The sequence below is a fragment of the Dipodomys ordii genome, unplaced genomic scaffold (assembly GCF_000151885.1).
Source record: "Dipodomys ordii isolate 6190 unplaced genomic scaffold, Dord_2.0 Scaffold28, whole genome shotgun sequence".
NCBI classification, from domain to species: Eukaryota; Metazoa; Chordata; class Mammalia; order Rodentia; family Heteromyidae; genus Dipodomys; species Dipodomys ordii.
Genome location: NW_012267244.1, coordinates 11,166,943 through 11,180,119, shown reverse-complemented (window position 1 = coordinate 11,180,119; position 13,177 = coordinate 11,166,943). Strand labels below are relative to the sequence as shown.

At 32.1% G+C, this 13,177-nt stretch overlaps 1 protein-coding gene across 1 annotated transcript in view; it reads right to left on the bottom strand.

Moving 5' to 3' along the window:
* Ap3b1 (adaptor-related protein complex 3, beta 1 subunit) overlaps positions 1 to 13,177 on the bottom strand; it is a 245,036-nt gene that overhangs the window by 176,829 nt on the left and 55,030 nt on the right. Inside the window, exon 7 of the mRNA XM_013015820.1 lies at positions 8,797 to 8,979. Coding sequence (XP_012871274.1) covers positions 8,797 to 8,979 — 183 coding nt within the window. The remainder of the gene's footprint in view (positions 1 to 8,796; positions 8,980 to 13,177) is intronic.

Below are 13,177 nucleotides of genomic sequence, written 5' to 3'. Positions count from 1 at the left end.
GCTTGGTAAGAAATGTACGCATTATCCTGCCCATGTAATTGTAACCCCTCTGTACAGTATGTTCACAAATAAAATAAAATTAAATTTAAAAAAAAACAATAGACAAACAAAATATTGGAAGAAAATATGGACTAACATACTGTTTCTCTTGGAATCCCAAGAGAATTTAATTTCCTTAAAGGAAATTAAAGGAACACAAAATGACACAAAGCAGTAATATAATTTCAAATGACAATTTCTTAAATTATAAGAAATGCATAAATGGGGCTGAACTCAGGGAATTTAGGACACAGAAAATGAGAGTACTAGTATAAACTCTCTAAGATATTTTATATTCCAAGTCAGTTCAAAATAAAAAAAGGCCATGCAATAATTTTAATATATTATTTTGAAGATTAAATAACACATTCACAAATACATACACACATATATTCAATATTACTAAACTCTGAATAAAGCATCTAATATAGCATCTAATTCGATAAGCAATTATTTATAATAGCAAATTACTTGAGATTTCTAGTGCCTATAGGAAGAAAAACCAACCGACAGCTAAATTAAGTATTAAAAAAGGTCAAGTCTGGCCCCAAATTATTAACTCTAATAACATGGCTAGAAGTGATCAAATTGTAAATAATCAGCATGTCAAATTAACTACTAACCAGGGATAACAACTACTACTACAACATAAGGTTATTATGAGCCTCACACTAATACTTACATGGATTTTAATAGATAAAATTTCCAAAATGTTCTTCCATACAAAAAATAGTTTTACATATATTATATAAGAAAACATGAATAATAGAGTTCCATGAAACATTTCACAAAGGTCATTATGAGCTTTTCTTTTAGTCCTGGTCTTGTGCTCTATTCCTGAGCCATTTTGCTCAAGGCTATCACTTTACTAGTTGAACCACAGCTCTACTTCCAACTTTTTTGGTAGTTAATTAGGGATAAAGAGTCTTGTACACTTTCCTGCCGGAGCTGGCTTTGAACCACGATCCTCAGTTATCAACTTCCTAAGTAGATAGGATCACAGGTGTGGTCTACCAGCACCCATCTGAGCTGAATTTTTTCTAAAGTGAAAGTTTTCAGAACAAATTTTATAAATTGGATTGAATCAACAATGGTGACACAGCCTGAAGTACTTCCTGATAAATGAGAATAAAAGGACTATTGGTCACTTATAAATTTAAAAGTCACCCTACAATAAACAGTCATTCTCCACTGACTAGATACCTTTTAGAGTATTAAAATTACACTGCAGCCGTGTGCCGGTCTCTCAAGCTTGTAATCCTAGCTACTTCAGAGATATGAGGATCGTAGTTCAGAGCCAGCCGGGACAGGAAAGTCCATGAGACTCTTACCTCCAATTAACCACCAGTAAACCAGAAGTGGCATTGTGGCTAAAGTGGTAATATGCTCGCCTTGAGCTGAAGAGCTCAGGGCTAATGCCTAGGCCCAGAGTTCAAGTCCCATGACCAAAAAAAAAAAAAAAAAAAGCATACTGCATTGTAAACGGATTAAAAAAACAAACCATTACAACAATTAGGATACACAGCGTAAGTACAGCATATGTTCTTCTGAAATCTAAGACTCTTCTTGAAAATTCCCTTAGCTTTAGTGTTTCTAGTCTAATAAAATTTGTTTAGAGATACTCACAGGCACACACAAGCCTCTTAATTGTTGAAAATTGGGGTTGGAGGTATGGCTCAAGTGGTAGGACACCTGCCTATCAAGTGCAAGGACCCGAGTTCAAGCTTCTGGATTTTACCCCTCCTCCAGAAAAAAACGATTAGGGAAAAATTACAGAAGGGTATGCAAACCACAGATGGGTAACCTCCCTGGAAATGTAGATAAATACCCAACATTGGTTACTGAATCCTTAGCTGACCAATAAATTATGCATATGTAAGGAAGAGCCTAGAGGGCCTAGGAAAAAGTATTAACCAAAATTAAATAAAATTGAGATTCTATTTACTCTGTAAAATATCTGACACAACCGTTATCAATACATTTCAGAAGAATATAACATAGTTTATGTGACTGATAGTATCTTGAATATTGTTTTTTAAATTAGTGGACATGAGCAAGAATATAAAATGAACAGTCCTCAAGAGGGGGGGAAAGCATCAGGAAGTAACCTTAACACAACCCAAAAAGCTGGGCACCAGTGGTTCACATCTGTAATCCTAGCTACTCAGGAGACTGAGATCTAAGGATCATGGTTCAAAGCCAGCCCAAGCAGGAAAGTCCATGAGACTTTTATCTCCAATTAACCACCAGAAAACCGGAAGTAGCGCTGTGGCTCAAATAAGTGATAGAGGGCTAGACTTGAGCTGAAAACCTCAGGGCGAGCGCCCAGGCCCAGAGTTCAAGCCCCAAGACCAACCAAAACAAAACAAAAAACACAAGAAGCAATTACTAGACAGGAATTAAAAAGCAGCTACTGAATGGAATGGACAGCCAAAATATTAAAGGCAGATATATACTGAATAAATGGAAGAGAGTCATAAAGAGGAAAAGATACTATATGAAAGAAACAAACTAAAATTCTAGAGTTGGCTAAAAAACACCATGTTTAAAATAAAACTATCCTGGAAGGGTTTAACAGATAAAGGAAGGCTGCAAAACAGTCAAAAAACTTGAATGGAGACTAATAGACAATTATTTAATCAGAACACTGAAGAAAAAACCTGGGAGGAAAAAAAAGAGTAGTCTCACAGACAAATGAACACTTATAACTAAGTCACAAAATAAGAAGAAAGAGTAATGAGGCAGGACAAATACCTGACAAAACAACAATTTTAAATACACTAGGTATTTTAACACGAAGAAAAGTTACACATCCAGAAAAACTAATCAAACCCCCAACCAAGACAAATAGAAAGAAAAGTAGACAAATACAGATCAAGCCAAATTCTGAGATCAAAACAGAATTGTAAAAGTAAAACAATATAAAAAACATATAAGCCAGGCAGTGGTAGCTCACACCTATAAATCCTAGCTACTGAGGAGGCTGAGATCTGAGGATCATGGTTCAAATCCAGCCTGAGCAGGAAAATCTATGTGTTTCTTATCTCCAATTAACCACCAAAAAGCCACAGTGGAGCTGTGGCTCAAGTGGTATAGCACTAGCTGTGAATGAAAAATCTCAGGAATGGTACCCAAGCCCTGAGTTCAAGCCCCAACACTGGTACACACATACAAAAAAAAAAAATTGGGGCTGGGAAGGTGGTTCAGTGGTAGAGCACTTGCCTTACATGCGTGAGGCCCTGGGTTCGATTCCTCAGCACCACATAAGCAAAAAAGAAAAAAGCTGGAAGTGGCACTGTGGCTCAAGTGATAGAGAGCTAGCCTTGAGCTGAAGAGCTGAGGGACAGTTCCCAGGCCCAGAGTTCAGGCCCCACGACCGGACCAAAAAAAAAAAAAAATTACATACAAAGAAACAATGATTGCAATTAACTTCTGATGAAAAAAAAAATGGAGAACAGAACAAGATGAAATGACATATTAAAGTAAATGTTAAAATTGTAGAAAGAAAAAGTTTAAGTGTATTTTGAGCAAACAAACATTCTTGAATAAAAATGGAGGAGCTAGGAAGACAGGGATAGGTTTAAGAGGTACAGATTCTATCTGGTAAGTACAAAGCCCTGGGCTCAAAACTCAAGTACTGACAAAAAAGCAAAAAAGATCAAATCAACATATTTTCGCTTGAAGAAAATTGAAAATTTCAAACACAGGAGGACTGTACTATAAGCAGCACAAGAGACTGGTTAGGTTGAAGAAAAAGTGAAGATGGAACCAGAACCACAGAAAAGAACACATAGTTTTCTATTTCTATAAGAGGAAATTAATATATAATATCTGAACTTGCTAAAGCAGAAAATAAATAAATCAGTAATATTGTTTATTATCTATAAATAGAGAAACTACATAAACACAAACACATAAAAGCTGAAAGAATTTCAAGGAGCTAACTTCCAGCATGGAGAAGACTGCAACAGAAAAATAAGTCTTGTCATATTATTGAACTTTAAAAATTCCATGTTCATACTACTTGAAAAATATTAAAAATAACTTCGTAAAAAGGAATTTGATGAGTTTTTAAAACTGCAATCAAGAACAAATGATGAACACAAAGAATAAGGAGTTTCTTAAGTTAAGTGCTTTCTAATCAAGGAGAGGAAAAGACTTTTAATATCAGCTCATGAATCCTAAACTCTTTGTCAACAGGTGCCTGCAAGAAAGAATACAAACTGATTTTGTTTACACAAATGAGCAGATTCTATTATAATTCCTCAGCATTTTGGTTTTAAGTGGTTCCACAAGATGGTCAAATCTGCTAGTAGTCTATTTATAAAATATAATACAATTTTTAAAGGAAAAATAAATTAGCCTGCAAAGAAAACTAAAAGTTGATAATCTCCAATTTAAGTCAAAACCTGGATGTGGAGGCCATGAAACACTTCCTTGGAACACCTTTTAACTTATAAAAAATTGTTTATCAAGAACTATATAAATCAATTTTGCATTTGAATTAGCTATTTTCTAACTACCTCCAAAACAATTTGTGGGCTTATTAAAAATGTAAACAAATCTAAATTTTGACCTTTGTTAAACCTACATACAGTTTTATAAAAAGAGACAAAAAGAAACATTAAAAGAGACAAAAACCCTGATGACAGTGGCTCATACCTATAATCCTAGCTACTCAGGAGGCTGAGATCTGAGGATTGAGGTTCAAAACCAGCCTAGTTAAGAAAGTCCATGAGACTCCAACAGAACTACCAAAATGCTGGAAGTGGAGCTGTAGCTCAACTGATAGAGTGCTAGCCTTGAGCAAAAAAACCCAGGGATGGTGTCAGAGTTTAAGTACCACGATTGGCACAAAAAAATAGAAGACCAAATACATAAGTAAATTAATTACTCAAATTTCAAGTGGCATGACTATTACCACCAGAACTTTATTAAATGGATGCATATTCTAAAAAGCAACAATGTTTAAAGTTCCAAAATACTATGGAAATTCTTGGAAAACTGCTATCTTCCAGATCAATATCAAAGAACTAAATTTGTAATATTAAATCCATTCTTGTCAGGACCAAAGTCAATTTTATTCCTGTTTATAACTAATGCCAGAACAGGGTTTGGAGTTGAGGGTAGGAAGGTCTGGTTTTTTTCCTCTCTTAAAATTTACTTTGTTTTGAAGGGCTAACACTAACCAAGAAGCATTGGGCTCATAACCTGATTTAAGGAATTGCAGTCCTTTTGTACAAACAATAAGATAAATAAACAAATAATTTACTTTGTTTTATGTTTATTTTCCAAGCTCCGTTATTTTTACAAAAGCAACTTCAGTGTTTGTACGTATGCCCATAATACTCTTAAAAAAAGAAAATAAGTAATTTTACATCCTTGAAAAATAATACAAAACTTGACCTGGAATAAGAAATAACCCGACAAAGACTGCAAATAGTAAGGTAAATTTTAAAAAATAAAAATGCAAATGTGCATTCTGTCAGTCTCTTGAATTTATTAACCTAAAAGGTTTAATTTCCATTTTCCTGCATCAGCTTTATTTATAAAATGTCGTGCCCTATAAATACACTGTTATTTTCTATAGTCAAGCACCCTCTTAACAAATCTTCTCATTAATATGTAAATTTAAAGTCAATCGGTCTTCTCCCTGACAGCCCCATGAATTCCTAGTGCAGAGGATAATCGGCTTTGACTTGGCATCCACTATTCATCATCAAAGATGTCAGTTAGAAAAATTATGGAAAATGTACTGCAATTGATATGACTGCTATCTACTTTGTCAACACTTAATTGTTCCTCAAATCATACATTTACATATAAACAGCCTAAATACTAATCTATAATGATGCAAATAAACTAAATTAAAAATCTCTTCTGCCCTGAAGAAGCTTGTTTGTATATGATATGTTCATTTGAGAACTTATTGACAAAAGCATATATATCAGCTCATCTCAAAGAGTACTGCTACTAATTTTCAATTCCTCAAAGAAACTACTTTGCTACCCTTCAAGCATATCAACATAAACAAACATTTTTTGAAAATTCCAAGAGAAACATGATCTTTCTCTTTGAAAAGCAAATTTAATTATAGTTCTTGTCTAATTGCAATGTATGAGCATTGTAGACTTGGGCTCTGAAGTTTGTTTTGAAAGAAACACAATAAGCAAACACAAAAACTTATTAAAATAACAAAAAACATTTTAAGTTTAAACATTCTGAGGTACTATATAAAGGGAAGAATGCTGCCCTGACTATCAGGTAACTGTTTCTGGCTTCAAATTGAATAAGCAATATTATCTTAATTAGCAAAATTGTTATGCCTTTGGAATTGGGAGTATGTGGTTCAAGGATTAGATCACTCACCTAGCAAATACAAATCTCTTGAGTTCAAACCTCATACCATCCCAAAAAGTCTGCATGCCTCGGTTTCTTGATCTGTTAAATAGGTATGAAAAATCTATCTATAGTCTGAGTAGGGGTGTGTACTCCTGTAATTCCAGTTACTTGGGAAGTGGAGATCCAGTGGGAAGTGGAGGATCCAGCCCAGGCACAAACTTCTTGAGATCTTCCCATTTCCATATCTCAGTCAGTAAAATCCTGGGTATGGTGGCCCATGCCTATGATCCCAGGTAGGCAGTGACATAAGTAGAATTGTGGTTGGAGGCCTGCGCCGTCAATAAAATGTGAGACCTTATCCAAAAGTTAATTAAAGCAAAAGAGGCTGAGGATGTGGCTAAAAATGTGCTTACCTACCCAAGCAGGGAGCCCTAAGTGCACACTCCAGTACCACAAAAAAAAACTTTCAAAAAACTCACAATCTCAAATAACATGAGCAAGAATGTGTGACAAAATAGCAGAGTAAGGTGGTTAACATCTGTAATTCCAGTTACTTGGGAGACGGAGGCAGGAGTACTGAAAGTTCAAGGCCAGCCCTAGAAAAGCTGGCAAGACTTTATTTAAAAATCGAAATATAAACAAAAGGGCTCAAGTGTTGTGGCTCAAGTGATAGAACCTTCATGCTGTATATATAAGGCTCTGAGTTCAATAACCGATGCTAAGAAATAATGTGTTAAGTATTACAGTATTATTTGTCACATTTCCTTGCACTGGAAAAAGAAATTGTTAAATTCACTTTAATTTAGTCTGATAATTAACTTTTAATTTCAAATAAATTTTAAGATAGTATATTATTTTAGTGTCACTGCTTTCCCACACTAGCAAATTGTTTTTCTTCAAGGTAAAATGACTCTAAATTTGTGATAAAGTGATATTCATATAGCATTTGTAGTGAGTGACTTTGCTTGTACATGAAAGGGAATGATGTGCTAAAATGGAAGTATTTCTTTTCCACTGATTTCATGAACAACACACTCAAGCACTGGTGGTAAAAAGATGACAACAACTCAGCCCAGGCTCTCTAAAGTACTGTTTCACCTTGTCTTTCTATTTTGTAATAATTCTAGCCATTCTTTTCTACACAGCATGTATTTTAGCATCACATATGAATCAGAAAGGAGATATAAAGGGCTCATACTTCTCAGTTCCTTCCAGCTATGATCAAATCTAGCTTGTGATTCAGTTTACCAACTTCCAAAGCTAAATCTACCATATATAATCCAAAATAGTTACATAAAAATTAAGAGGGAAGACATGCTAAATGTGTTTAATGGTGGCAAATATTAAGTCAATATGATAAAAGCAATGAAACCTTTCCTGATTATTTCCAAGCTTGATGTGTCACCTGAAGCATATATTATGAAAGGTTTTTTTCCCCAATTTTATGCACTTTTTCTCACCTTATTTTTCAATTTAACAAAAGAGATGTACTGAGCACGAAAGCCTGTTAGTTTGAAAATAAATCATCTTAATATAATTGAAATTTTACTTTTTACACAACTCATTTTAAAGTTTAGAATACTACATTTTAAAAAGACACCAAAAGATGAGTGTGCTATCTTGTAATAGTTAAGAATTTCTGGTGTAACTGTAACCCCTCTCTATATCACCTTTACAATAAAAAAATTTAAGAAAATAAAAATATATTCTAAAAAAGAATTTTTTTACACAAAGTCAAAATTTACATTTCATTCTGAAATACATACACATATAAATGGGTTCAATTACAAAATATGAAAAAAAATTAAAATTTTCTAAAATGTTCATCTGCCAAAGAAAACACCTTCACTTTAAGGCATATATATTAATCTTACTAAAATACTACCAAGTATAAATGAAAAGAAAAATACAATTGTTTTAGAAATATAAAATTCAGACCAGTTTTAAAATTTAACAATATTCATCTATGAAACCAAGAATTATCTTTTGGGTAATTTATATTTTAGTCCCACAGCCCACCAAATTGACAATAGTACCTGAAATAGCTGGTGCTCAATGATGTGCAGGTAACTTGAAACAACAACAAAAATTTGTAGATTGACAATGTCACTGTAAGTATTGTATCCTAAGGGCCTTTTACCAGGTATCACACTAAAAGTTTATGTACTAAATCTTACATACAATGCATTATATACAATCTTACATACAGACATTATGTACAATCACTACCAAGCAATGAACAAATTCTTGCATTTTTATTTTGGTTTCCTTTTGTTAAAAAAAAAAAAAGAAAAACTAAGTCCTCATAAAACATGTAACTTTCTATATTTCACATTATTCTAAATTTGTTGTACACACTTTACAAAAATTATCAATTCATTGTATGTTTTAAGAGGAAGATTATTCAGCACTTACCTCCTTCCAAGGACTGACAAACTGTGTACGAGCATAGCGAGTTAGCATATGGATTATGACAACCTGTCCCCACTCTTCTACATCCACCAGTAAGTTACATAGTTTGCGGTAATTCTTGTGAATCAGATCTATTCTATCAGGACATACTTCTTCAAAAGCCATCACAACACTGCCAGCTACCAACTATAAAAGAAAGAAATAGTAACTTGTTAAAAAATATTTTTTGCCCATCAAAGACCCAACTCAGGTGTTACAGTGATATAAACAGTGCTATGATAATCGATAAAGTACTTAGCCATGCAATTAAAACAGATGCTTATGTATGAATATAAATTTTACAGTAACATGACCTCAATAATTTTAATACTTGTAACTTATCTGGAAAACAAATCCTTTCTTGAAAAAAGATTATGATTTTTTATTTTATCAAGAGAAATTGAAATAAATTATTTACACATGGATTAAACACTCATTATTCTTTTCAAAGGTTACCTAAATTTTCAGATTCTTTTCTTAGTTTGTAACAATATTTAGAAAAACAAGGCAATAACAAAGATCACATTGTGTCAGTTTAAAATGAAAATGACAATATGAATTTTTATTATAAAACAAATTCATAAATATTTTTAGTATAAAAACTCCTCCAAATCTCACATATCTTAATCAATGTGCTTTCACCAATATAATTTATTTTCATAGAAAACATGCTGACTGAAATTTGGGTATATCAATATTACTTGTATAACACTGTGTAAACTGGAATAATATATTACCAACAAAAAGTGGCTTTCCCCAAAACCAATTAGTGAACCTTAAACACTAATCTTTGGATTATCATGCTTTTATAAATCTAAGATAAATTTAGTATTAAGATACAAAATAAACAGAATATTTAATGTACAAATGCTTTTATATATGTATACATATCTATATTGCTGATGTATATTATACAGTTAGCCAACAATATAATACAGTTCTGAAAAAACAAATTAATATCATACTCTGTCTGAACACTAGGGATCTTCATTTTAGTGTCTAAAATTTCCCCAATGGCTTAAAATAAGCAATTAAATCGAAATACAACTTACTGAAATGGTACTTTTTGAAAAATATTAGATACAATGATATTCATATTTTGAGTGTTTGTCTCTTCTACTTGGCTGACATTTAGTTTATTAATATGCAACCAACAATACAACTGGAAGAAAACAGCTCAGAATATAGACTTGCTATTATGCTAAACAAGTTTCAGGTCCTGTGGGGATTTTATGAATTACCAATCAGTATAAACGTGAAGCTGCATTTATTGACTCCAGCCCTGCCCAAGTACTGGTGCCTGCTGGTCCCAGCATGTATGCACCTCAATCGAAAAAACAAAGAATTGATTATTTGTGTGAACTAAATAAAAATGTATTACACGAATAATTTTCCATTTGTTATTGATACGAAAAGGAAGTTAAGTACACGTTTTCAACTTCACATTTGATGTCTTCTACAAAACTTCAGAAATAATGTTCTGTAATAATCATTTCTATAAGACTGAAAAGAATATAATGTTAAATCTTTTAAAACAACCAAGTTTGACACCAAACTACAGAATAAGTTACTATTTGTTTTAATATTATATATATATATATATATATATATATCAATCTAAGACTCATATTTAATTATATCAATGGATAATGATTGTTAAAATACAAAAATCAGGAACCACTAAGAATAACTTACTCAATTGAACTAGAATTTAAATTATAAAGGTACTATCTAAAAATCAAGGTTTTTTTCCTTCTACACGTAGGAATTAACTTCTACCAAATGTGTAGATAGCAAAAAATTAAATTGAAAGCCAATTACTACATATTAAATTTATTAAACCTATTAAACCAAGAACTTTAAGTACACAACTGCAAAGCATTAATAAAATATTCAAAAAACAAAATAGCTACTTAAGTACAAATAAGGCCTAAGGAAACACTAAAACTAATAGATTATAGAGAGCACTTTCACACAATAAAACTGACCATTTTAGATACTTAATTCATTTTATAATGTTTTGAAACAATCTGACTCTAAGCTAACCACTAACAGAAGAATTGATAATATTGGTCTATTAAATGTTCAATATTCTATAAAACATTCAGAATTAAAATAAAATGATCTACTCAGATTTTAACACCAAAAATATTGGTTTCCAAAAAACAGACAGTTAATTTCCATTTCACTATGTCAATAGTAGCTTTTCATATAAGGGGAAAAATAAATCACTCCAACAAATCTAGCAATGAGCTCATCAAATTCAAATGCAGTTTTCCATTTATGTATTTTTTATATTAAAGCAATAAGCATGGTTCATTTATCTCCCCTTGGTTGCCATGTTTTTCTGTGCTGTTGCTATGAACTTCAGCCATTAGCTGTGCTCCAAGGTAAACTACATGAACCATCAACAAAAGTGACACCCTATCTATAGAGTTCATATTTTCTCTAGATTATCTATGCTAGTTGACAAGCTGGTAATGAAAAAAATCACACTAAGCAAATGGTTCCTCTAATAACAATAAATTTTCTATAAAATTATGAAGGGTACAAAACGTTTCCTTGCATCTATTTTGTCATGAATTCTAATTAACACTGCAAAAACCTGAGAATGCTGGGTCATCACAAGAAGTGCATCAAGGTTTGATTGATAATATGGTGTAAGTTGCCCAATGCTGCCAAGATTTTCTTCCTTAAATTAATGGCCATCCAACCTGCCCTAATCATACAGCTCAAATGATATTCCCCTTCTTATTTCAATTTTCTCGAGGCATGGAATATAGGAAAGATCAGTCATTTATCTTCTAATAGCTGAATAATAGATCTATCACAATAAAACATCTGCACAAATTCAGGGGTGTGTTTTCTTTGCCATACACTGAGGCTTTTACCAACATTAAATCAATAACTTATAAAATGGTGTCTTACCCTACATTTTAGTTATAAACTACCTATCAATTCATTAAGCATAATTTTGTAGCTAAAACTAAGGATAGGAAACTTTCTATCATAAAAATATATAAACATTCCATTCAAGTTTTTCAGTCTGTACAGTTTTCAGTAAGCACTAATAATTTGTCATCTTAAGAAATTGTTTTCTATGAGAAATTTAGATACTCTCAAACAATATTTTCAGTTAACCTGAAAGGGCAAGGAAACAAATACCACGCTGTCTTTGAGGCATCATAAATCTGTAAAAGTCTGCTTATGTAATTTTCAAAAAATGTGAGTTTCCATATTTTTAAGAAAAACAAGAGTTAGAAATATAAAAAATTCATAAATGAGCTTACAAATGAGAGAAATCTATCTGTCTTCAATAAAGTTATACATGTGACTAATAAAAAGATCACTTTAAAGTTGGATGCTTCTGGTGGCTCACACCTGTAATCCCAGCTACTCAGGAAGGCTGAGATCTGAGGATCTCGGTTCAAAGCCAGCCCGGGCAGGAAAAGCTGTGAAACTCTTATCTCCAATAAACCACCAGAAAAACAAAAGTGGCCCTATGGGAAGAGCTGAGGAACAGTGCTCAGGCCGAGTTCAAGCCCCATGACCGACAAAAAAAAAAAAAAAAAGATCACTTTAATACATAAAATAACTCTAATAATTTTCACTATAATAAAATTTTACAACCTTCCTTAGGAAGGTATGTCTCAGAAAAATCAGTACAAAAAAGAAATCTTTTAATAGATTAACATTTTTTAATTTACATTTGTCATCAATGACATCATTATCATAATGATCTCAAGAAACTCTGGGTAACAGAAAATAAATCACTTCTTAAAATGTGGAAATACACTCAACCTGATTAGTTTGAGAAATTTAAAAAATAACCTGTGATTACTGATTATAAATGATTACTGATTATACATGCCAAGGCTATTCTTATCCTAAATATACCTGCTTTCAATGAAAGTGTACATGTGACCAACAAAAAGATCATTTTAATAATTAATATAGTTTTAATAAAAGTTAACTTTAGTAAAGTAACATGCATAAATATCTATGTAGATATCAAAATGTAACCTTTCTACAAAGAATTACAATCACAAAAGCAATAAAAAGATCAGAAAACATTATTAATTTAGATACATAATTAAAATATTGCTCATTTAAATATTGGGTAGACAACGTTAAGTAAATCTGAATCCCAATGTCTCACTACAAATCTCAAAAAAAAAGATCAAAATCTATGGTCAGTATAACTCACAATGAGAAAATCCTCTAAAGCTCAAATTATATGTAAACAGAACAAACTAAATACCAGAAAGCTATTTTCCTGTTTATATTACAAAACTTCATAAAGACCTATGACAGAATGATTTAAAAAAAACACTGATCAAAATAA